Raw genomic sequence first — 27909 nt, forward strand, 5'->3', positions numbered from 1 at the left:
GCTATTTTCATTTAAAATAAAGTTGAAGCTGTAGTCATATTCTTACCATGATTCACATACAGTTTTCTTTATTTTGATAGGCATGAGACATGGCTACACAGACCTTTGTAACAGATCTGCAGGCTATGAATCCAACAGTAGTACAATTACAGGTAAAATAAAGACCTCCTTTAATACATAATGCTAACTTGTGTCACAATGTACCAAAGCAGTTAAAGTTACCTCTTCACTGTCATTACAATCGTCAAAAATACCATTGATAGAAAATTTCCATCAAAACTTTCTTTGCTTCTAGATTTTACATGTTTATGCATGGGAATGATATGTTTTTGGTCTGTAATGTAATAACGAAGGTGTAGTATGTAGAAAACTTTTCTTCTGTCAGTGTGTGTGATGCAGCCACTTACAAAAGTTTTTCTTTACTGGTTATATAATCAGTATATAGTTTCATTGGTATCAATGAAAGGGAATGATCAGTTCTGCCTCAGATTATATATAGTTATGTTTCCTCAATTAATTGCATGGAGTGGTGCAGATTCACACACAGTATTGGTCTTGTTTACTGGGGATTGTACATGTAATTCAGTTTCTCTAATTCTTCGTCAATTTATCCCTTTCTGCACCCATTGTATAAAAAAAAAATTAATCAACGTGTGGTTCGTTTCATCTCAGAACTTCATTGGTTAAAATGCGATTATGACCTCGAATTCTCTTGCTTTCCTCTGAATTTCCTATTGTGACTGCATGAAAAAAGGCGACCATGCCTAATGACGTCACATAGAAAGAACACATCTTTTTGTCGATCATTTGAAAAAAAGGAAGAAGTTTGCCTGCATAATGTTAGAAAATCATTAGAGAAACACCACCAAATCTCATGTAATACAGTTAAATTTTAAATATTTAAAACGCTCATGCAAGCCTCGCATTTTAAATTTGAAAATTTAACTGTCTCGAGTGGATAAATATCGCATTACACTCGATGCAGTGGTAGAATCTATATATTTATACCAGGTTTTCCCTAAAATAGCTAGTCAGATATTTTAAACCACTGCTAGAACCACATTTTGCAGAAAATCCATAGCAAGGAACTATATGAAAGTGAGGTTTCTTTTGATATTTTTGTTTATGATAATAGTATTCCAAGTAAAGAATCTAAACTTATCCTTCAGAATAGCAACCTGATGTGTTATCATATAAATTTAAACTTATTTGTGTCTAATGTTTGCTCTTGTACTTTCAATTTGTGTGTTGAAATTCTTTTTTACTTTCATTGGTATTAAAATGTTTCTTTTGCCTCAGTTTTCTCTGGGCACTCTATACCCCTTGTAGAAGATTGGAACAGTTCTCATTGGTTTTAGATGGTTTAGGTTTTTTAAACGAGACATTTATTTTGGTTGGAGGAATTAGATATTTTATTACCATTCAGAAAAATGACAAAGATAGCAACTTATCATTCAGGTTCAAGTGTTACTTTGCTAGACTGGTTTTCACTATGTCAGGTCTTGGTCATTTCTAAAACAGTAAAAGTAAGATTTTAAGTCAAATTTTGTATAAAATTTACAAAAAAGCTCAAATGTTGACAAATCATGAATATACAATGTTAAAATGACTAGAGAGTATTGTGAGTTGTAATTCTCTATATGTATTGCAGAGTTCAAAACAGGCACAGCAAATTCAGAATTCAGATTCATCTCAGAAATCCCAGGGTACAACAATAATACAGTCTGCACAGGGTCATCCTCAACAGTTTGTTATTACAAGTAAGTTAATTGTAACTGGCAGAACAGATAAGTGCAGTTAGTTCGTGATTTAGACTTTGGTTTGTTAATATTCATGAAAACAGATCTCAATAAGACCATAAAATTTGGTATGCCAGTTAACCATAATAAAAGTTCTTTGTTTTAAGACATTTGAAAATTAGGGTACTAAGGATGCAATATACATGATAAATAAAAAAACAGGGTTCTCATTAAGTTGCATACTCCCATCTTTAAAGTCCTTTAGATTAGATATATGGTTGGTCTCATACCAATTAAATGTTTTAGAAAAAAACAGTTCTTTTGCGTCTTTAATCTAATTGATTTTGAAATGGATCTCTTTGTATAAAAAGTAAATTTGAGAAACAATATCAGCACATATTGAATTGAAGACCCTCTAAACGCCAAAGAAGTGTTTTGATAAAAATATTTGTATACATTTTAGCATCAGCTGTCCAGGAAGCTTTAGAGAACCAGCATGGACATGAAAATGTTACATTACAACAAGGTGGACCAACTGTTTATTCCACCCAAGTTCAGTATGTAGATGATCCAAGTCTCTACTCAACCAACGGGCAAATGTACGAATACTATAGATGTGGCAGTGCAGTGTTTTTTGTTGTGGCTTTCCATTTATTTTGCACAGTTGCTCATAGGCTTTTTGGTTTGCATGTTTTGAAGAAAAAATCCATTAAAACTGTCAAACAGAATTAATATTGTCACTAAAGCAGCACAATTGTATTTAAAGATAAAACCAAGAAATCTCACCTTTTTTTTTTATAAAACTACCAATATTTAAAACCTAGAAATGTGCATTTTAAAATTTACTTGACAGATGGGTCTTAAACAAGAAGTAAAAATTAAAAGTGTAAGTTACAATAATTTGAAATTTACACTTAGTAATAAAATATTAAATGTCAGCTAGGCCTGCAGTATTTTTAATATTTTAAGTATTTGGAAGTATTTCTGTAAATTTCTTATCTTAAGATAAAAAAAAACAAAATTAGTTTCCGTTCTCTAACTTTAGTTTTCCTCAACCAAATGTTATGAAACTTACACACAAAACTTAATATTTCCACAGCAAATGAAAATTGACAAATTACATTTCCATATCAGTCTTGTACATTTCTGGTACCATTTACTCCCTGAAATCAATTTTAAAGGTAACTACTTGAATATCAGAAATGCAAAATTCCTGTTTTTATTTATTGCCAAGTGGCTAGATTTTTATACGACCGCAAAATTTGAAAAATTTTTCGCCGTATATTGCTATCACGTTGGCGTCGTCGTCGTCCGAATACTTATAGTTTTCGCACTCTAACTTTAGTAAAAGTGAATGGAAATCTATGAAATTTTAACACAAGGTTTATGACCACAAAAGGAAGGTTGGTATTGATTTTGGGAGCTTTGGTCCAAACATTTTAGGAATTAGGGGCCAAAAAGGGCCCAAATAAGCATTTTCTTGGTTTTTGCACTATAACTTTAGTTTAAGTTAATAGAAATCAATGAAATTTAAACACAATGTTAATGACTACAAAAGGAAGGTTGGTATTGATTTTGGGAGTTTAGGTCCCAACAGTTTAGGAATTAGGGGCCAAAAAGGGACCCAAATAAGCATTTTTCTTGGTTTTCGCACCATAACGTTAGTATAAGTAAATAGAAATCTATGAAATTTAAACACAAGGTTTATGACCATAAAAGGAAGGTTGGTATTGATTTTGGGAGTTTTGGTCCCAACAGAATAAGGGGCCCAAAGGGTCCAAAATTAAACTTTGTTTGATTTCATCAAAATTGAATAATTGGGGTTCTTTGATATGCTGAATCTAACTGTCATGACTGTGTATGTAGATTCTTAACTTTTGGTCCCGTTTTCAAATTGGTCTACATTAAGGTCCAAAGGGTCCAAAATTAAACTTAGTTTGATTTTGACAAAAAATGAATCAGTTAGGTTCTTTGATATGCTGAATCTTAAAATGTACTTAGATTCTTGATTATAGGCCCAGTTTTCAAGTTGGTCCAAATCGGGGTCCAAAATTAAACTTTGTTTGATTTCATCAAAAATTGAATAAATGGGGTTCTTTGATATACCAAATCTAACTGTGTATGTAGATTCTTCATTTTTGGTCCTGTTTTCAAATTGGTCTACACTAAAGTCCAAAGGGTCCAAAATTAAACTTAGTCTGATTTTAACAAAAATTGAAATTTTGGGGTTCTTTGATATGCTGAATCCAAAAATGTACTTAGATTTTTTATTATGGGCCCAGTTTTCAAGTTGGTCCAAATCAGGATCTTAAATTATTATATTAAGTATTGTGCAATAGCAAGTCTTTTCAATTGCACAGTATTGCGCAATGGCAAGAAATATCTAATTGCACAATATTGTGAAATAGCAAATTTTTTTTTAATTAGAGTTATCTTTCTTTGTCCTGAATAGTAAGCAAGAAATATCTAATTGCAAAATATTGTGCAATAGCAAGATTTTTTTTTAATTGGAGTTATCTTTCTTTGTCCAGAATCAACTTAAATCTTTGTTATATACAATATACAATGTATATTCACTTTTTACTACCAACTGATAAATTAAAATAATCTTTACCATTCAGTGATAACAAGCAGTTTTTTTACATCTTATTATTTTATGATGTATTTAAATGAGTAGTTATTGTTGCAAACTCCATTAGAAATTTTAATTGAGATTAGTTTTGGAATAAGGGAAAGGGGGATGTGATTAAAAAAATTGGGTTCAATTATTCTCATTTGAAATTTCATAAATAAAAAAGAAAATTTCTTCAAACATTTTTTTGAGAGGATTAATATTCAACAGCATAGTGAATTGCTCTAAGAGAAAACAAAAATTTTAAGTTCATTAGAACACATTCATTCTGTGTCAGAAACCTATGCTGTGTCAACTATTTAATCACAATCCAAATTTAGAGCTGAATCCAGCTTGAATGTTGTGTCCATACTTGCCCCAACAGTTCAGGGTTCAACCTCTGCGGTCCTATAAAGCTACGCCCTGCGGAGCATCTGGTTAAGAGCTATTGTTGAATAATTACTTACTTTATAGAAGTATTGCAGTCAAACCTGTATTATTCAGTCATTCCTGGGAAGTATTAAAAGTGACTGCTAAGAGAGGTGACCTTTTTAACAAGGTTCCTAAAAAAATTGAATTCCTACTTGCCCTATTCCTGTATAATGGCAAAATGCTTCAGTGTCTTCAATCAATAGAGTTATCTTTCTTGCAAACAAACAAATAAATGATAGGATCATTGTTGCTAATTGAATGAAAACTTTAGCAATCAATATGTTGATATTCAAGGAGAAATAAGTTGGGTGAAATGATTTCAATGGAAACTAAAAGATGTAGAACATGAGGTAAACACAAGTTGCAAGAGTTAATTGCAAATAGATTACAATTCTCATTTTGGCTTCCATACTTGACACATCTATTTTCTGTCATAACTATATTGGCAGTTAAAACATTAAAATGATAATTTTTATACGACCGCAAAATTTGAAAAAATTTTCGTCGTATATTGCTATCACGTTGGCGTCTGCGTCGTCGTCGTCGTCGTCGTCCGGCGTCCGAATACTTTTAGTTTTCGCACTCTAACTTTAGTAAAAGTGAATGGAAATCTATGAAATTTTAACACAAGGTTTATGACCACAAAAAGAAGGTTGGTATTGATTTTGGGAGTTTTGGTCCCAACATTTTAGGAATTAGGGGCCAAAAAGGGCCCAAATAAGCATTTTCTTGGTTTTCGCACTATAACTTTAGTTTAAGTGAATAGAAATCTATGAAATTTTGACACAAGGTTTATGACCACAAAAGGAAGGTTGGGATTGATTTTGGGGGTTTTGGTTCCAACAGTTTAGGAATTAAGGGCCAAAAAAGGGCCCAAATAAGCATTATTCTTGGTTTTCGCACAATAACTTTAGTATAAGTAAATAGAAATCAATGAAATTTTAGCACAAGGTTTATGACCACAAAAGGAAGGTTGGGATTGATTTTTGGAGTTGAGGTCACAAAAGTTTATGAATTAGGGGCCAAAAAGGGGCCCTATTAAGCATTATTTTTGGTTTTTGCACCATAACTTTAGTATAAGTAAATAGAAATCTATGAAATTTAAACACAAGGTTTATGACCATAAAAGGAAGGTTGGGTTTGATTTTGGGAGTTTTGGTCCTAACAGTTTAGGAATAAGGGGCCCAAAGGGTCCAAAATTGAACTTTGTGTGATTTCATCAAAAATTGAATAATTGGGGTTCTTTGATATGCCGAATCTAACTATGTATGTAGATTCTTAATTTTTGGTCCCGTTTTCAAATTGGTCTACATTAAGGTCCAAAGGGTCCAAAATTAAACTTAGTTTGATTTTAACAAAAATTGAATCCTTGGGGTTCTTTGATATGCTGAATTTAAAAATGTACTTAGATTTTTAATTATTGGCCTAGTTTTCAAGTTGGTCTAAATGGGGGTCCAAAATTAAACTTTGTTTGATTTCTTCAAAAATTGAATAAATGGGTTCTTTGATATGCCAAATCTAACTGTGTATGTAGATTCTTAATTTTTGGTCCAGTTTTCAAATTGGTCTACATTAAGGTCCAAAGGGTCCAAATTAAACTAAGTTTGATTTTAACAAAAATTAAATTCTTGGGCTTATTTGATATGCTTTATCTAAATATGTACTTTGATTTTTGATTATGGGCCCAGTTTTCAAGTTGGTCCAAATCAGGATTCCATATCAAGTATTGTGCAATAGCAAGTCTTTTCAATTGCACAGTATTGCGCAATGGCAAGAAATATCTAATTGCACAATATTGTGAAATAGCAAATTTTTTTTTAATTAGAGTTATCTTTCTTTGTCCAGAATAGTAAGCAAGAAATATCTAATTGCAAAATATTGTGCAATAGCAAGATTTTTTTTTAATTGGAGTTATCTTTCTTTGTCCAGAATCAACTTAAATCTTTGTTATATAAAATATACAATGTATATTCACTTTTTACTACCAACTGATAAATTAAAATAATCTTTACCATTCAGTGATAACAAGCAGTTTTTTTACATCTTATTTCCTTATCTTATCTAAAATGTTTTTAGATAATGTATGTTGGACATTTGCCAGACATGACTATGATGTCATTTTCTATTTTTATTTGCCAATAACTTTATGTAAATAACTTCATTGGAAATTTGCCAATATAAAATGTTGCTGATGAAGTTTTTTTTATTGTTTTATACAATAAACAATGTATATTCACTTTTACTACCAACCAATCTTTACCATTCAGTGATAACAAGCACTTTATTTTACATTTTAATATTTTATGATGTATTTAAAAGAGTAGTTATTGTTGCAAACTCCATTAGAAATTTGAATTGATATCAGTTTTGGAAAAAGGGAAACGGGGATGTGAAAAAAGGGGGGGGGTTAAATTTTTCTCATTTCAGATTTCATAAATAAAAAGAAAATTTCTTCAAACATTTTTTTGAGAGGATTAATATTCAACAGCATAGTGAATTGCTCAAAGGCAAAAAAAAACTTTTAAGTTCATTAGACCACATTCATTCTGTGTCAGAAACCTATTCTGTGTCAACTATTTAATTTTAGATTTAAATAAGAAGAAATCTTTAATTGATTTGTAAAATCTTGACATTTGTTTTGTGTAAAAAAACCCATGTAATGTCAAAAATTTGATCACAATCCAAATTCAGAGCTGTATCACGCTTGAATGTTTTGTCCATACTTGCCCCAACTGTTCAGGGTTCGACCTCTGCGGTCGTATAAAGCTGCGCCCTGCGGAGCACCTGGTTAAAAGTTGATATGATGCTTTTCTTCTGAATTAGGTGAAAGCTGAAAAGAGATAAATAATTTTGAGAAAATGTTTAGGATGGTTTGAAAGTGACTGTTAAGACAGGTTTGACTATTCATTTTCTTGATCCTTCATACAAAATATGGGCCCTGAAATTTGTCAACAGAAGTAAACTTATTGCACAGTTCATGTTAATATAGGATTTTAAAGCTTTTATTTTTATTATTTTGTTTTTTCTGCAACAGAAGATTGATAATCATGCACTTTGTACTAAATATTTTTGACCTGATGTGTTTGTTTTCCTCACAATTAATCTGTTTTATCCTATACATTTTGTTGTACCTTGAAGCATATTTCAAAAATGTTGTATCTTATTTATTTTCATTTCACTACTTTCCTTATTTGGTTTTACTTTGATGGTTACGTTAATAGTAGAAGTTTAAATATACCTATTTTGTATAAGTGTAGTAATGCATGTTTTGATGTACTTTTTAATCTGCAAATATTTATTCAGCTGTATAGGTTCATAAATAATGCTATTTAGGTACTTCAGATGAAACTGATATATCTTATTATTTTGAGTAGTTGTCTTAGGTGCATGATTTCAGATGATTTTATCTTTACATACATGTTCAACATTTGTTTCATCTTTCAGTTAATGTTTGTTTAAATTCTCATCTAAGTTTATTATTTTGCATTGATCACATCAAGTCTTGATGATACGTACATTTGCCTGGTATGTTGGGAAATAACTAAGTATAGAAGAATTATTATGTATTATGTGATATTATATGAATACTTCAACTCTTTAATTTTGCCAAACTAGGACTGATTCACAAATTTTTCAAAATATTAGTTTAATGATTCACACATGATAAGTAAAAGTTACATGACACAATTCATATATCCTTTCCTTAAATTCTGTTGTACTTTATTGTACAGAATGCAATCACCAGAACCTCAGTGGTAATTATTGGAATGAATTTTAAACTAACAATTGAAGTCAGTTGTTTGAAGTTGTGTGCACTAACAAATTTAGTATGGGTATCAAAACCTTGTTTACAATTTGTGAGGGTGTGTTGCCAGTTCAAAACTTGCTTCATAAATGAGCACTTCCATCTGAATTATGGAGTTTGTTCTGGTAACTAAACACATTCACATTTATTTCTGTGCTAAATTCACATTTGTTTCATGCATTTCACATCCAATCATTTAGACATTAAAATGTTAGCAGGTGTTATGTCATAAACTATACTTGAATGCCAGTTATATTAAAAAAACAATTTTGAATACCTGACCTCTACAAGTGCTCACTTACAATTTGTAACTACACTGTTATCTTTCATGGTACTGTTTGAGTTCACATGGCCCTTTGGAGAATAAATGACTTAGGCTTTTTTTTGTTGTTTTTTTCCAGTTAACATAAATAAATACCTTTTACTGTTAAAGTTTCAGTCCTTGATAACTGTATCAATTACATGGAACTTAATGATTGTATGGGTCAATGTTTGGTACACAACTTTCAGAACATATTTAGATGATAATTTGAAAATTCTGTAAAGCATCAAGCAGGGTCACTAGTAGACTTTTGAACATGTTTTATTATATGCTCTAAATGATATATTTTAGGCAGGGTACAACTTTCCAAACAGAATATGGACAAACAATGTACACACCTGTATCTGGTACTTACTACCAGACTGCTTCTGGTACACAGGTAAGATAGCAATGCCATTGCAATGAGAAAATATTTTGGAAATATTTTGTTTTGTACTTTTATCTTTAGATTATTACGAAGAAAATTGCAGTATGATTGGAGAGAAAAAACCTACTTTATGAAAAATTACATTATTTATCAACATGCAAATTAGCGACTAGATTTATATTAATGCCCCACCCATGATAGAAGAGGGGCAGTATGTTTTCCGATATGTGCCTCCTGTTCTCGCCCAGCTGTCCCGTCTCAAGTTAAGTTTGTGGTCAAGATAATTTTTGAATCAACTTGAAACTTAGTACCCATGTTTCCTATGTTATGATCTTTCTTTTTTATGCCCCACCTACGATAGTAGAGGGGCATTATGTTTTCTGGTCTGTGCATCTGTTCGTTCGTCCGTCTGTTCGTTCGTCCGTCTGTCCCGCTTCAGGTTAAAGTTATTGGTCAAGGTAGTTTTTGATTAAGTTGAAGTCCAATCAACTTGAAACTTAGTACACATGTTCCTTATGATATGATCTTTCTAATTTTAAAGCCAAATTAAACTTTTGACCCCAATTTCACGGTCCACTGAACATAGAAAATGAAAGTGCATGTTTCAGGTTAAAGTTTTTGGTCAAGGTACTTTTTGATGAAGTTGAAGTCCAATCAACTTGAAACTTAGTACACATATTCCTTATGATATGATCTTTATTATTTTAAAGCCAAATTAAACTTTTGACCCCAATTTCACGGTCCACTGAACAAAGAAAATGAAAGTGCATGTTTCAGGTTAAAGTTTTTGGTCAAGGTAGTTTTTGATGAAGTTGAAGTCCAATCAACTTGAAACTTAGTACACATGTTCCTTATGATATGATCTTTCTAATTTTTAAGCCAAATTAAACTTTTGACCCCAATTTCACGGTCCACTGAACATAGAAAATGAAAGTGCATGTTTCAGGTTAAAGTTTTTGGTCAAGGTAGTTTTTGATGAAGTTGAAGTCCAATCAACTTGAAACTTAGTACACATGTTCCCTATGATATTATCTTTCTAATTTTAATGCCTAATTATATTTTTGATCCAATTTTGCGGTCCATTGAACATGGAAAATGATAGTGCGGCTGGGGCATCCATGTACTTTGGACACATTCTTGTTTAATATTAAATCAGAGGTTAGACCCCATTTTTACCGTCCACTAAACATAGAACATGATACTGCAAGTTGGGCATCTGGTTCTATGGACACATTCTTGGTAAGAGATATCAAGTTGTTTTATGTGGTAGAATATGGGCCAGGAATATCAATGATATATTCTACATTTTATACTTGACAACATTGAAGAAGTTTTGTGACTTGACAGGGGACCAGTTTATTTCTTTGATATGCAGTATGTTTATTATTGTTTGGAGGTTAACTTTAGGTTACCTTTTCATCAGCATGTTTTGACTTGTATTAACCAAAATGATAACAAATACCAGTTTACTTGGATTTGTACTTCAGATGGCTGAAGATGATTCCTAGTTTACTGGAATATGCATACCTCTTTTAAATTTCCTGCTGAAAAATATTGCAAACACAAGTTATCTTTCTTTGTCTATTTCCCAGATGAAAGTGAAAAAAATTACCCTTCATTTAATTTAATACTAAAAAATAGATTTTTATGCCCCACCTACCACCTACGATAGTAGAGGGGCATTATGTTTTCTAGTCTGTGCGTCTGTCCGTTCGTTCGTTCGTCCGTCTGTCCCGCTTCAGGTTAAAGTTTTTGGTCAAGGTAGTTTTGGATGAAGCTGAAGTCCGATCAACTTCAAACTTAGTACACATGTTCCTTATGATTAGATCTTTCTAATTTTACAGCCAAATTAAACTTTTGACCCCAATTTCACAGTCCACTGAACATAGAAAATGAAAGTGTGATTTCAGGTTAAAGTTTTTGGTCAAGGTAGTTTCTGATGAAGCTGATCAAGTCCAATCCACTTGAAACTTAGTACACATGTTCCTTATGATATGATCTTTCTAATTTTAGTCAAGTTAAATTGTTGACCCCAATTTCACGGTCCGCTGAACATAGAAAATGAAAGTGTGAGTTTCAGGTTAAAGTTTTTGGTCAAGGTAGTTTTTGATGAAGTTGAAGTCCAATCAACTTGAAACTTAGTACACATGTTCCCTATGGTGTGATCTTTCTAATTTAATGCCAAATTAGATTTTTTACCCAATTTCACGGTCCATTGAACATGTAAAATAATAGTGCGAGTGGGGCATCCATGTACTTTGGACACATTCTTGTTTTGGGTGAATTGCAGCAATTTTCAGAAATTAATATGGATTCAATATTATTTGTTAGTTTTCCTCTTTCCACTGCTCAACACATAACTTCTATGACTGTTTGTCATCATACTATGAAGGTGATAAGATGTTTTTCATCATGGTTTTGTCAGTTTGATTTGACAATTTTTTCACGAGTTTTGGGACTTAAACCATATTTTGACCGATATAATAACAATAACATAATTTGACAAGATTTAAATCCTCATTCATACAGTGTAGAGGACATTTCCCTTTGGCATAGTAATCTTAATTTCATACTTACATTGTTATTAATTTATGTAGGTAGCTACAGGATTAACACAATTGGGTACTATGCAAGGACAAATATTACAACACCAGACAGGTACATACCTGATACAGGGAGGGACAATGGACGGAGAAGGTACTCCACTTACTACCACTACCAGGGCATCACCAGCCACAGTAAGTGCTACGGTAAAGGACTTCATAATAAAAGCATGTTCTGTTTAGATAGACTGTTGTTTTGCTTTTAATGTTTGTATGGTATGAGAGTAAAAGGATACCCTGTATATATGTACATTCAATGAATTTCCAAGTGGTCAACTTGCATGCTTTTATCATGATCCTTTATTGTAATATGTTAAGTAATTGGTACAATATGCTATGTTTTGTTAACAACCAAATGTCATGTGTTGCAATCAATAGAGTCATTTAATTCATTGCATGATTTTTGTCTAAGTGTTTATTTGAATACTAACTAATGTAAAAAAAAATATATTATGTTGCTGGAAGCTATCAGGGTGTACAGACTATAATTGCATTCACCATGTCTGGTTTTTGTCGAGCCTTCGACTTTAGTCGAAAAAGCGAGACTAAGCGATCCTACATTCCGTCGGCGTCTGCGTCGTCGGCGGCGTCAACAAATATTCACTCTGTGGTTAAAGTTTTTGAAATTTTAATAACTTTCTTAAACTATACTGGATTTCTACCAAACTTTGACAGAAGCTTGTTTATGATCATAAGATAGTATCCAGAAGTAAATTTTGTAAAAATAAAATTCCATTTTTTCCGTATTTTACTATAAATGGACTTAGTTTTTTCTGCGGGGGAAACAAAACATTCACTCTGTGGTTAAAGTTTTTAGAATTTTAATAACTTTCTCAAACTATCCTGGGTTTGTACCAAACTTGGACAGAAGCTTGTTTATGATGTTAAGATAATATCCAGAAGTAAATTTTATAAAAATGAAATACCATTTTTTCCGTATTTTACTTATAAATGGACTTAGTTTTTTTCTGCGGGGAAACATTACATTCACTCTGTGGTTAAATTTTTTAGAATTTTAATAACTTTCTTAAACTATCCTGGGTTTGTACCAAACTTGGACAGAAGCTTGTTTATGATCATAAGATAGTATCCAGAAGTAAATTTTGTAAATAAATAAATCCATTTTTTCCATATTTTACTTTTAAATGGACTTAGTTTTTTCTGCGGGGAAACAAAACATTCACTCTGTGGTTAAGTTTTTAGAATTTTAATAACTTTCTCAAACTTACCTGGGTTTGTACCAAACTTGGACAGAAGCTTGTTTATGATTTTAAGATAATATCCAGAAGTAAATTTTATAAAAATGAAATACCATTTTTTCTGTATTTTACTTATAAATGGACTTAGTTTTTTTCTGCGGGGAAACATTACATTCACTCACTGTGGTTAAAGTTTTTAGAATTTTAATAACTTTCTTAAACTATCCTGGGTTTGTACCAAACTTGGACAGAAGCTTATTTATGATCATAAGATTGTATCCAGAAGTAAAGTTTGTAAAAAGATTACTCCGTTTTTTCTGTAATTCACTTTTAAATGGACTTAGATTTTCTGACAATCATAAAATAGTAACAAGAGGAATATTTTTATTGATTTTTTTGTCTCATTGTTGTTGAGCCTGCGATTTACAGCAAAAATAGGCGAGACACTGGGTTCCGAGGAACCCTTACAAATTTTTTGTCTAACAATTACTTTTCTAAGCTACTTCTGTACAAGAAAAACCTCATAGTCTTCAGCTTAATAATGATAAGCTGTTAAATTTAAACATTTTTGATGGGTCTTTCAGACACTTGTAATGTATACTGATTATTTTTCAATATTTTTAAAGAATTTACTAGTTTTCTTTACACAATTTGAGATTAATTATTATGATTTTAGGAAAGAGTTCATGCAAATATATGTGTCCCATATCAGAATGTGAATTCTTAGTATTGAAACATTCACCCAGTCACATTATTGAGTAAAAGTGTAAATGGAAGATACTTCATAGTATTTATTATATGAGGGACCATTGAATTGGTTAAACAAAAGTCTTAATCTTTGCTATTACACACAATTTACAATGGCATAAGGGTTTACTCGTTTAATAGAGACAGAATAAGTAAAGTGAATATGACTGAAAAAGGGTTTGAGCAGTTCATACTATGTAAATGATTTATAAATTCATAAAATAAAATTGCATAGAGTGGGGAACAGCCCACAGCCAAACAGTGTTTGTGTATGAACTTCAACATGAAATCACTTTGATGAAATCTTATTAAACTTACATTTGTTGTTTTCTGTGACTAAATGAAGGTCAATTTTGATTTTCATGATTAACTTGATTAACTTTTATCGTTGTTGAGTGAAGGTAGTGAAAAGTGATATTAGATTGGGAATGGCCTTTCAATTTATGAACTATTCAAAAAATAAATCCTGATTTTGACTGTGTTTGGTGTCCAGATTTGCAAATATCATTTTCGTGCAGAAAAAACAGTTTGCTGTCAATCTTAGAGACTCTTGTTAACTGCATGATGATGTTTAAGAAAATGAATCGATTCACAATGTGTTATAATCTAAGAGCTAATATACATGATATAAGTAGAAATATAATGCACAGAATCTTTTATCGCTCTTGCTAAAAAAATCCTTGCACTTATTTAATATCAAACAAATTATAAGACCATTGCCATTTACTGTAATAGAATTCATTTCTTTCATTTTACTTAGAATTATTTGTGTTGTTTGCTTGTGTCTTTTGACACTATGAGGTTAAAGGAATAGGAATTATATGGTTTGGCCTTATGCATACTTTGTTAATAAATATTTCCAATGACATAAGTTGTTTTATGAATATAACAATTTTCTATACTACAGGTTCAGTGGTTGATAGACAATTATGAGACAGCAGAGGGTGTAAGTCTGCCCCGGAGTACATTATATAATCATTACCTTCGTCATTGTCAAGAGCAGAATTTAGACCCAATGAATCCAGCTTCCTTTGGTAAACTGATAAGATCTGTATTTCTTGGTCTGAGAACAAGACGTTTAGGAACAAGGTAAAACTCAACAGAATTAACAATTTACATGTCTGCAATAAAATTGATTAAAACTAGTAAGTAAACTTCAGGACAAAATAGAGATAAATGTTTTGGATTTTAAATATGAGAAATGAATCATTAAATCTTCAGCCTTGCATATAACAGTAATTTTTTGTCTTTCAGAGGAAATTCCAAGTATCATTACTATGGTATTAGAATAAAGGCCAGTTCACCTCTAAATCAATTTACAGATGACCAAACAATGGCAATGAGACAACAACCCATGTATCAGGGTAAAAAGTAAGTAAATGCTCAGTGCAGGATAGAACGTCTGTCCATTCATTCATCCTGTGCACATAACCATCCAATTTTAAAGAGTTATAGCCCTTAGAAATCTTCATTATATGGCAAAAAAAACTTAAATTTATTTCTGTGGATTAGAGTAGTTTCTTCCTGTTATGTTGATAAAACAATCTAATCCATTTTAAAGAGCTTTATTTTTATGTCAGATTTACTTAAGAAGTTATTTTATTATTTTAATTCTACATTTATAGATTCCGTCCACCCAACAAATCAGATGAAGACAGTTATGACAGTGCCCAACATGGACCAGTAGATGCTGCAACAGCTCAACAGCAACAACACCAACAGTTTCTTGGAGATGCTTCTGGAGCCTTACCTAACTTTGGAACAATAGACACAACAAAAATACCCTTACCAGATGGTGTTACCCTTGACCATATCAAAGCCTTTGAAAAAATGCATAAAGAACATGCTGAGGTAAACATGCTATGCATTTGAATTGTATATTTATTAAAGTTTAAAACTAAAAAGGATTTTATTGAAATGGGAGAAATTTGTAATTTCACTGTTTCTATATTGATTAAACAACTTAAATGGCTTATAAATATGAATGTAGCTCACAATTCTAGCACGTGCTGTACTGTTATTATGTTCAGACAATGATTCAACATCATTATAATTATACTACAAAATTGGATTTCTACAAACGTGTATATGTATTGCCATTTTTGATTCCATATACAGTCACTGTAGGAATTTTTTGGAAGAAAATAAAGAAGTAATCATGATTTGTCTTTTTTGTAGGCAATAGTGGATGTAGTGGTCAATTTACAGTTTTCATTGATTGAAGCTTTATGGCAAGGGTTTTGGAGAAATACACCTCCTGATCAGATGATGTAAGTATTATAGATATATTGCAGTTTATTGGTATGTCGTTGTCGTTGTCCGAAGACGGATGGTTTCCGGATGATAACTTTAGTATGAGTAAACAGAAATCAATAAAAATTTTAACATAATGTTCATAACCACAAAAGGAAGCTTGGGATTGATTTTGGGGGTTATGGTTCCTAAGGTTTAGGAATTAGGGGCCCAAAAATAACATTTATCTAGTGTCAGAACAATACGTTGTGTATAAGTATTTCAGTGTTCTGAAATTGTACCACAATGTTTAATACCATAAGTAGAAGGTTGAGATATATTTTAAGGGTTATGGGGCAAACAGTCTAGGAATAAAGGGCCAAAAACAAGCATTTTTGTAGTTTCAAGTCAATAAATTGGAGTTATCTTTCTTTGTCCAGTGTTGTTGAATCATCTAAAACCAATGCAATATATAATCTTCTTTGAAAATTGAGTTCTTTTTTTTTGTCCAGAATAGAAGTTGAATCAACTTAAATCAATGCTATATACTATATTCAATGCAATATCCACTTTACTACCAACTGATAAATTAAAGCAATCTTTACCATTCAGTGATTACAAGCACTTTGATTACCTTTCTGGGGTTATGCACTTTTACAACTGGAAAAATTTAAGAATTTTTTAGTTTCTGTTCTCTTAACTTAAGTTTGTTTCAACTAAATTCAATGAAATGTGTATATAATTCGAATTACCTCTAGACTCAGTTTTAGGTCAATTTTTGGCAGCCTCACTTTTACAATTCTTGAGTTATCTCCCTTTTTATACGACCGCAAAAAAATTTAATTTTTTGGTCGTATATTGCTATCACGTTGGCGTCGTCGTCGTCCGAATACTTTTAGTTTTCGCACTCTAACTTTAGTAAAAGTGAATAGAAATCAATGAAATTTTAACACAAGGTTTATGACCACAAAAGGAAGGTTCGGATTGATTTTGGGAGTTTGGTCCCAACATTTTAGGAATTAGGGGCCAAAAAGGGCCCAAATAAGCATTTTCTTGGTTTTCGCACTATAACTTTAGTTCAAGTGAATAGAAATCTATGAAATTTTGACACAAGGTTTATGACCACAAAAGGAAGGTTGGGATTGATTTTGGGAGTTTTGGTTCCAACAGTTTAGGAAATAAGGGCCAAAAAAGGGCCCATATAAGCATTATTCTTGGTTTTCGCACAATAATTTTAGTATAAGTAAATAGAAATCAATGAAATTTTAACACAAGGTTTATGACCACAAAAGGAAGGTTGGGATTGATTTTTTGGTCGTATATTGCTATCACATTGGCGTCGTCGTCGTCGTCGTCCGAATACTTTTAGTTTTCGCACTCTAACTTTAGTAAAAGTGAATAGAAATCAATGAAATTTTAACACAAGGTTTATGACCACAAAAGGAAGGTTGGGATTGATTTTGGGAGTTTTGGTCCCAAAATTTTAGGAATTAGGGGCCAAAAAGGGCCCAAATAAGCATTTTCTTGGTTTTCGCACTATAACTTTAGTTTAAGTGAATAGAAATATATGAAATTTTGACACAAGGTTTATGACCGCAAAAGGAAGGTTGGGATTGATTTTGGGAGTTTTGGTTCCAACAGTTTAGGAAATAAGGGCCAAAAAAGGGCCCAAATAAGCATTATTCTTGGTTTTCGCACAATAATTTTAGTATAAGTAAATAGAAATCAATGAAATTTTAACACAAGGTGAATGACCACAAAAGGAAGGTTGGGATTGATTTTTGGAGTTGAGGTCACAACAGTTTATGAATTAGGGGCCAAAAAGGGGCCCAAATAAGCATTATTTTGGGTTTTTGCACCATAACTTTAGTATAAGTAAATAGAAATCTATGAAATTTAAACACAAGGTTTATGACCATAAAAGGAAGGTTGGGTTTGATTTTGGGATTTTTGGTCCTAACAGTTTAGGAATAAGGGGCACAAAGGGTCCAAAATTGAACTTTGTGTGATTTCATCAAAAATTGAATAATTGGGGTTCTTTGATATGCTGAATCTAACTATGTATGTAGATTCTTAATTTTTGGTCCCGTTTTCAAATTGGTCTACATTAAGGTCCAAAGGGTCCAAAATTAAACTTAGTTTGATTTTAACAAAAATTGAATCCTTAGGGTTCTTTGATATGCTGAATTTAAAAATGTACTTAGATTTTTAATTATTGGCCTAGTTTTCAAGTTGGTCCAATTTGGGGTCCAAAATTAAACTTTGTTTGATTTCATCAAAAATTGAATAAATGGGTTCTTTGATATGCCAAATCTAACTGTGTATGTAGATTCTTAATTTTTGGTCCAGTTTTCAAATTGGTCTACATTAAGGTCCAAAGGGTCCAAAATTAAACTAAGTTTGATTTTAACAAAAATTAAATTCTTGGGCTTATTTGATATGCTTTATCTAAATATGTACTTGATTTTTGATTATGGGCCCAGTTTTCAAGTTGGTCCAAATAAGGATTCCATATCAAGTATTGTGCAATAGCAAGAAATTTTCAATTGCACAGTATTGCACAATAGCAAGAAATATCTAATTGCACAATATTGTGCAATAGCAATTAATTTTCAATTGGAGTTATCTTTCTTTGTATAGAATAGTAGTTGATAATATATGTTGGAAATTTGCCAGACATGACTATGATGTCATTTTCTATTTTTATTTGCCAATAACTTTATGTAAATAACTTCACTGGAAATTTGCCAATATAAAATGTTGCTGATGAAGCTTTTTTTTTCCTTATCTTATCTAAAATGTTTTTAGATAATGTATGTTGGACATTTGCCAGACATGACTATGATGTCATTTTCTATTTTTATTTGCCAATAATTTTATGTAAATAACCATTGGAAATTTGCCAATATAAAATGTTGCTGATGAAGTTTTTTTTATTGTTTTATACAATAAACAATGTATATTCACTTTTACTACCAACCAATCTTTACCATTCAGTGATAACAAGCACTATATTTTACATTTTAATATTTTATGATGTATTTAAAAGAGTAGTTATTGTTGCAAACTCCATTAGAAATTTGAATTGATATCAGTTTTGGAAAAAGGGAAATGGGGATGTGAAAAAAAAAGGGGGGGGGGGGGGTTAAATTTTTCTCATTTCAGATTTCATAAATAAAAAGAAAACTTCTTCAAACATTTTTTTGAAAGGATTAATATTCAACAGCATAGTGAATTGCTCAAAGGCAAAAAAAACCTTTTAAGTTCATTAGACAACATTCGTTCTGTGTCAGAAACCTATGCTGTGTCATGATCAAGTATTTGATTTTAGATTTAAAAAGTTTGAAGAAGAAATCTTTAATTGATTTGTAAAATCTTGACATTTGTTTTGTGTAAAAAAAAAACATGTAATGTCAAAAATTTGATCACAATCCAAATTCAGAGCTGTATCACGCTTGAATGTTTTGTCCATACTTGCCCCAACTGTTCAGGGTTCGACCTCTGCGGTCGTATAAAGCTGCGCCCTGCGGAGCACCTGGTTAATGTAAGTTGCTAGCGGGGGCATCATCTGTGTTCTTTTGGACACATTCCCTATTTATTTTTTTAGAAGTTACTATTAATTTTAACTATGATTGTATTACATTTTATATTTTAATATTTTATGATGTATTTAAATGAGTAGTTATTGTTGCAAACTCCATTAGAAATTTGAATTGAGATCATTTTTGGAATAAGGGAAAGGGGGGAGTGAAAAAAAAATTGGGGTGGGATTCAATTAGACCACATTCATTCTGTGTCAGAAACTTATGCTGTGTCAACTATTTAATCACAATCCAAATTCAGTGCTGTATCAAGCTTGAATGTTGTGTCCATACTTGCCCCAACCATTCAGGGTTCGACCTCTGCGGTCGTATAAAGCTGTGCCCTGCGGAGTATCTGGTTGTCTTTTATCCTGTATATGTATAAAATGTAAGCCACTAGTCTTGCAAGAGTAACATGCATACAGCTTTGTCGATTGACTTCTTTTAGCAATATAAGGCAGATGTTGATTTTTTACACTTTTGTTCAAATTGTTTTATATGGGCATGTTTAACATTTAATATTGGTTTAAATATTTTTATGAGTTATTTAATACATGTTTTATAAAAGAATGTTTCTTAATTTCAGAGCAGATAATGATTATGAAAAGAGATTGCCAAGGGAAAAATTATATGCTGTTAGTACATATGAACCACTTCAAGAATATGTTAGAAAGGCAGATTATGCTTTTTATCAAGCCTTAGTAGAAGTTCTTATACCTGATGTGCTGAGGCCAATACCAAGTAAGTTCAAGATATTTTCCTTAAATTTCTCTGTAGAATGTATTTTGTTTTATTGAGAAAATATAGTTGTTACTCCTTATTTAAGTGGATAAAAAAAAAACATGTTAAATTGAAAAAAAAAAAATGACCATGAAGTCAGCTGGAAGGAGCTAATTGTGAACCTATATCCAAAAAAAAAAAAATAGTGTAAAGCTCATGTTTTGCTGTTTTTGGAAAAAGTTACTTGAAATTGTTATAAACATGAATTTTCTTGAATGAGGGTACTAGTAATAAGTAATAACTAGTATTCTGTTTTGTAATAAAAAAGAAAGGAAACTGCTTATGAATAAAACAATAACAATTTTGAATATGAAATATAAATGTTTGATTTTTGCAGGTTCTCTTACTCAAGCCATCAGAAATTTTGCAAAAAGTTTAGAAAATTGGTTGAAGGGTGCAATGACTGGTGTTCCTGATAAAATGTACAAAGCAAAGGTATTGATTATTATTTTGGAATTGTTCACACTGTTATCAAGAGTATATTATCTTACAGTTAGTTATACAATCTCTTTTAATCAGTTCTTGAATATTTCAATTTTTTATTTAACATTCATTTAAATTAAATGCTATTTGAAAATGAAATGTAGAAGAAAAATCTCCATATGAAGTTTCTCCTTTAAAGAAAAATCTCCATATGAAGTTTCTCCTTTAAAGAAAAATCTCCATATGAAGTTTCTCCTTTAAAGAAAAATCTCCATATGAAGTTTCTCCTTTAAAGAAAAATCTCCATATGAAGTTTCTCCTTTAAAGAAAAATCTGGATAACTATAAAGCAAAATCATAATGTTGTTAAAAGATGAAACATTTGTTTTTTCAGGCAGGAGCAGTTAGTGCTTTTGCTCAAACATTAAGGAGATACACATCATTAAATCATCTGGCACAGGCAGCTAGGGCAGTATTACAGAACACATCACAGATAAACCAAATGTTGACTGACCTCAATAGAGTGGACTTTGCTAATGTTCAAGTAAGTACTTTTACAGATTGGAATACCAGATAAATCAACAGTTTAATAGAAAGGCACAACAAAAGGGTTATATATTTCCTGTTCACTGTTGTTTATTCAAGGGAGTTGATATAATTTCAGGGGAGATAATTATTAAATGTACTATTAAATGAATAGTCATGTCCCATTGTTACTAGTTATGTTTATGATGTCTTATCAGAATCTTACCTCACAACTTTAAATTTTTAGAATCAATAATTACATGGCTTATCCACATTATCGTTGCTGTTAGATAAAAGAAAAACAAAAAACCCAGCTTTTTATTGCAAAAAAGTACCAGAATTAGAAATTCTTATTAAGTGTCAGAAAATGTGAAACAAAATTTGGCCATTCCAGTAAATGTCTGTTAAAGGAGGGTGAATGGTCCTTTCTGAGGGGGTGTTAAATTTATACATCTTAGAGGGTGTTATTTTTTTTTTTTTTTTCATCTAACGTACACAAAAAATTTCTGAGGGTCTTGCAGCAGTAAATAGTTTCCAAGGTAAAAATAATAACATCTTAGGGGTTACAAAATGACTATGTCATATCTTAGGGGTGCTTTGGTATGTAGAGTTTTATATCATACATTATCAAAAAAACTAGTGAATACATTCCCATCCATCCCCACCTGTCAGAAATTAACTTAAATGGCCCATTACAAACTCCAACTTTATTGAAAACCAATTTTATCACAGCTGTCTATCTTCCCTTACTAATCATACTTCTATGAAAAGACAATTTAGTAAGTCATTTGAAATATTTCTTTTAATGTATAACCTAATCTTCTTGTGTGAAAACCTGAAAAATATTTATTATTGTTCTATCATTACAGGAACAAGCATCATGGGTATGCCAGTGTGAAGACACAGTTGTTCAACAGTTGCAAGAAGATTTCAAACAGACATTAGAAAGACAAAATTCTTTAGAACAATGGGCTGTATGGTTAGAAAGTGTTGTAAACAAAGTGCTCAAACCACATGAAAACACAGATAACTTTCCTAAAGCTGCACGACAGTTTTTGTTAAAATGGTCCTTTTATAGGTGAGATATTAATTCTAGAACTAACTTTAAAATAGTTGTTGAAAAAAAAATCCACTGTTTCAATATTTCTGTCAAATTTGGTTTATTTCACGAGGCAGTTCAAATGTATGAAAGCATTGTGACAAAAATCCAATATCATCTATATAATTTTGTATTTAAATTGCAATTGGAAAGCAATAAACAAAATTAAAGTATCTCTTCTTCTCACAGTTATGTCTTTATAATTAGCCTATTTTTAGCTCACCTGGCCCAAAGGGCCAAGTGAGCTTTTCCCATCACTTGGTGTCCGTCGTCGTCCGGCGTTAACTTTTACAAAAATCTTCTCCTGAAACTACTGGGCCAAATTTAACCAAACTTAGCCACAATCATCATTGGGGTATCTAGTTTAAAAAATGTGTCCGGTGACCCGGCCAACCAACCAAGATGGCTGCCATGGCTAAAAATAGAACATAGGGGTAAAATGCAGTTTTTGGCTTATAACTCAAAAACCACCAAAGCATTTAGAGCAAATCTGACATCGGATAATATTATTCATCAGGTCAAGATCTATCTGCCGTGCAATTTTCAGATGAATCGGACATTTCGTTGTTGGGTTGCTGCCCCTGAAATGGTAATTTTAATGAAATTTTGCTGGTTTTGGTTATTATCTTGAATATTATTATAGATAGAGATAAACTGGCCCAGTAGTTTCAGAGAAGAAGATTTTTGTAAAAGATTACTAAGATTTACGAAAAATGGTTAAAAATTGACTATAAAGGGCAATAACTCCTAAAGGGGTCAACTGACCATTTCGGTCATGTTGACTTATATGTCAATCTTACTTTGCTGAACATTATTGCAGTTTACAGTTTATCTCTATCTTTAATAGTATTCAAGATAATAACCAAAAACAGCAAAATTTCCTTAAAATTACCAATTCAGGGGCAGCAACCCAACAAGGGGTTGTCCGATTCATCTGAAAATTTCAGGACAGATAGATCTTGATCTGATAAACAATTGTACCCCATGTCAGATTTGCTCTAAATGCTTTGGTTTTTGAGTTATAAGCCAAAAACTGCATTTTACCCCTATGGTCTATTTTTAGCCATGGCGGCCATCTTGGTTGGTTGGCCGGGTCAAGCCACACATTTTTTAAACTAGATACCCTAATGATGATTGTGGCCAAGTTTGGATTAATTTGGCCCAGTAGTTTCAGAGGAGAAGATTTTTGTAAAAGTTAACGACGACGGACGCAGGACGACGACGGTCGCAAAGTGATGGGAAAAGCTCACTTGGCCCTTCGGGCCAGGTGAGCTAAAAATGTGTCCGATGCCCCGCCCAACCAACCAAGATGGCCGCCATGGCTAAAAATAGAACATGGGGGTAAAATGCAGTTTTTGGCTTATCACTCAAAAACCAAAGCATTTAGAGCAAATCTGACATCGGATAATATTGTTCATCAGGTCAAGATCTATCTGCCCTGAAATTTTCAGATGAATCAGACATTCCGTGGTTGCTGCCCCTGAAATGGTAATTTTAAGGAAATTTTGCTGTTTTTGGTTATTATCTTGAATATTATTATAGATAGAGATAAACTGTAAACAGCAATAATGTTCAGCAAAGTAAGATCTACAAATATGTCAACATGACCAAAATGGTCAGTTGACCACTTTAGGAGTTATTGCCCTTTATAGTCAATTTTTAACCATTTTTCGTAAATCTTAGTAAACTTTTAGAAAAATCTTCTCCTCTGAAACTACTGGGCCAAATTTAACCAAACTTAGCCATAATTATCATTTGGGTATCTAGTTTAAAAATGTGTTCGGTAACTCGGCCAACAAACCAAGATGGCCACCATGGCTAAAAATAGAACATGGGGGAAAAATGCAGTTTTTGGCTTATAACTCAAAAACCAAAGCATTAAGAGCAAATCTGATAGGAGGTAAAATTGTTTATCAGGTCACGATTTATCTGCCCTGAAATTTTCAGATGAATCAGATAATCGGTTGTTAGGTTGCTGCCCCTGAATTGGTAATTTTGAGGAAATTTTGCTGTTTTTTGGTTATTATCTTGAATATTATTATAGATAGAGATAAACTGTAAACAGCAATAATGTACAGCAAAGTAAGAACTAAAAATAAGTCAGTATGACCAGAATAGTCAATTGACCCCCTAAGGAGTTATTGCCCTTCATAGTCAATTTTTAACAATTTTCTTAAAAATTGAAGATTTTCAATAACATTTTCCACAGAAAGTACTGTTATAGATAGAGATAATTGTAAGCAGCAAGAATGTTTAGTAAAGTAAGATCTACAAACACATCACCATCACCAAAACACAATTTTGTCATGAATCCATCTGTGTCCATTGTTTAATATTCACATAGACCAAGGTGAGCGACACAGGCTCTTTAGAGCCTCTAGTTATTCTCCCATTGGATTGGGCAAGAGGGATGTACTTTTTACTGCAACAAAAGTCTTAGTTTGCCAGGTATTACTATAACTCAGCAGTATAAACTATTTGTTCTCCGTATGATCTCAGTTGAAAAGTTGGATATCTTACCTATAAAATAATTTGTTCTTGTGCTAACCATATCTGAAAAAGGAAACAGATACAGCAGTGAAAGAATCTTTAATTTAATCTACATTATCTTATTTTTGTGTGTTTATTTGAACAGCTCAATGGTGATCAGAGACCTGACCTTACGTAGTGCAGCAAGTTTTGGATCCTTTCACCTGATTAGATTACTATATGATGAGTACATGTTTTATTTGGTGGAACATAAAGTAGCAGCAGCCACAGGAGAAACACCTATAGCTGTTATGGGAGAGGTCAGACAGGTTTGTTATAATACTCATCTGTAAAACAGATGTCCATTTGTTTCATGTTAATCAAATCATGAAAGCAATAGATCTGTAAGCAAGACAACATGAGCATAGATAACATTCCAGATAGATAAAGTCTGTAGATTATGTTAAGTCTTGATGATTAAAAAACTTTTGTCATCAAGAAAACAAAAATGAAATAAAAGTTATTTTATATTAAAATGCCAAAAGTCATGTAGCTATAATAGAGAATAAAATGTTTTAGAATTCAAAGTTTTGTTTGTCATAGTTTTGAGAAATAGGAAGATTTTACTATATTATAAACATGATGTGTTTGATAAAATGTATATATTTATATTCAAGTTAATTTACTGTGGATTCATTTATTTTTGTTGGTACATATTTTTCATAGATTTGTAAAAACTTACTTATTGGAAACCTGATTTCGTAATTTCACTTTTATCTGCACACAAGCAACAGAACATTTGTAATTTGTTTATCATTTAAATGCATAATTCACCTGTTCCCATGAAACCCATGAAAATTAGTATCCAAAGAAAAAGATGAATCTAAAGTAATTTTGAAGTGCTTGAATAAACTATAGAATGATCTTTTTGATAAAATGTATGTATTTATATTTCAGTTCATTGACCTTAGTAGTGCTGTTATGTTAGGAACATTAGAATCTGATTCTGTGCCTTCACCTGTTATAAACAAAGCTCCAGCCAGTAAACCAGCAGTTACCAGAGATCATACTGGTCAGGAACATACAACTACACTTATGGTTCTGACTTCAAATTCAGGTTCACACAATGTCAATGGAAATGTGATATCTACAGCCTCTAATCCGACAACAGTGACAGTCAGAGCAGCTACCGCCCAAAATTCTGTCCCAGGGGCAAAAACTATTGTTGTTATGCCAGTTTCCAATGCAGTTGGATCTGGTGATGCAAGTGCCAAAAGACTGAAAGTTGAATAAGCTAGTCGTATCAAGGACAAGGATCTTTGATCATATCTCATGTGTATATATTTTTTCATATGCATAAACAATGTTGCTAGTGTTATAAGATTTGTGATATTCAGACATTTTAGTAGTGTTTTCTTAGCATTAAGATTGTTGTGTTACTATTTTATCTTTTTTTAAACAATGAAAATCAATGGTTTTTACAATGAAATTTATTCTTGTATAATTGAAATAATTTAGCTAGCTTGATTTCCTTTTATTTTTATTGTTTGTTAGATAAATAGTTACTTCCCCTTCACATTCCAGAAAATATACCAATTCAAAATGAAATCTCCAAAGTTTTCCCATATTCCCAGGTCATACAGGTTTTAAATATCCAGTTTTCTGCATGTAGCATAGTTTCCTTATTTTATTCTTATTTGCTGTGGAATCTTTTCTATTCCTGTTTAGACCAGGGAGATGATATAGGCAATGAACGAGAACATACAATAAACACAGATTGTCTTTAATCATTGTCTTTTACTGACCACTAAAAGAATTATTACATAAATATAGTTTAGATAAAAAAATCATTAATTTTCAGATGATACTCAACTTTTTAATCTTGCCATCTTCATTTAGAATGATGGTGTACATACTGCATGGCAGACAAGTTGTCTGGGTTAAAACATTTATATTTTTTCACTGCCTGATTTCATTTGGCCATTACTTGCTTTCATTTCATTTTGTCATTCAAGGTGCTGTTTTTAACAAATATCATTTTATACATATTTTTGGCATTTACTTACAAGAAGAAAACATGTTTGGCATGCTAAGACATGAGCATGAAATTTGTATACCAGCAACTGTAAAAAATGCATCAGTTAAGTATTTGAACAGAGATTTAAGATTGTACACCTTAGAAACAAGCTAAAGACTTGTGTAACATTGATACAAGTCTGAGTTAAGTAAACATAAGACTTGTATACTTTAAGAAGTTTTTGTTACAAGATTTTCTAACTGTACTTAAAAAAAATTCTATGATTAATTGATCAGTGTTTCTGTACCATAGTCTAATCAAATGGCAGTTGTTGATCATTCAAGAATAAGTATCAAGTCGTGATACAATTTTTGATACATCAAAACCAAACAACTGTTTATTCTCAACAGTGTTTTTAGTTTATATTTGTGAAACCTTAAACATGCTGTATAGAGCAAAGTGAGAATATTGCAGGTAACTGTTCAAAAGTATGCTACTACCATCTTATTCTTAAAATAAATAACAGTATTATCATATATTATTAATATTATCTTTTTAAAAACATTTTTGACATTTTACCAGTTTTCTGCATATTCTTATTTTCAGAATAAAATGACTTTTTATATATTTTTTTAAATATCAATTGTTCAAATGAATGTTCTTATTTTCTGTGTATGTTTGCCTTAGATAACATTATTTATATCATTATTAATGTACAATACAATTGTAAATAGTAGCCAAGCAGACATTTGCTATTATTTATTGTGTAATTTATTATTTTTTTGGCACATTGTGTTCATAAGGTGGCCATAAAAAAGACTGCTGTCACATTTTGCAAACAACAGATGAAAAGTTTTATTTTGGATAATTAAACATAGAAAAATGTCATTCAGAATAAAGGTTACTGATAAAAGAATTTAATTGTCTTCATTTCTTTAGGATTTAAAACTTTGGCCATT

At 31.5% G+C, this 27909-nt stretch overlaps 1 protein-coding gene across 15 annotated transcripts; it reads left to right on the forward strand.

The window, feature by feature from the left end:
• On the forward strand, positions 1-27866 carry LOC139518270 (DNA-binding protein RFX2-like). 15 transcript variants are annotated; one of them, XM_071309899.1, is made up of 16 exons: positions 1-152; positions 1652-1760; positions 2203-2338; positions 8514-8537; positions 9201-9288; positions 11874-12026; positions 14733-14914; positions 15080-15196; positions 15451-15676; positions 16004-16095; positions 20225-20379; positions 20756-20853; positions 21235-21384; positions 22235-22443; positions 25100-25262; positions 25891-27866. In XM_071309899.1, exons 1-16 carry the CDS (start codon positions 90-92, stop codon positions 26224-26226), a joined length of 2301 nt encoding a protein of 766 aa, XP_071166000.1. In that variant the 5' UTR covers positions 1-89; the 3' UTR covers positions 26227-27866. The 15 variants fall into 15 exon arrangements, with proteins under 15 accessions (XP_071166000.1, XP_071166001.1, XP_071166002.1 ...); XM_071309900.1 differs by having other exon boundaries at positions 25100-25253; XM_071309901.1 differs by having other exon boundaries at positions 11874-12014.
• The last annotated feature ends 43 nt before the right edge of the window (positions 27867-27909 follow it).

This window comes from Mytilus edulis, chromosome 1, assembly GCF_963676685.1.
Source record: "Mytilus edulis chromosome 1, xbMytEdul2.2, whole genome shotgun sequence".
In the NCBI taxonomy this organism is placed as follows: Eukaryota; Metazoa; Mollusca; class Bivalvia; order Mytilida; family Mytilidae; genus Mytilus; species Mytilus edulis.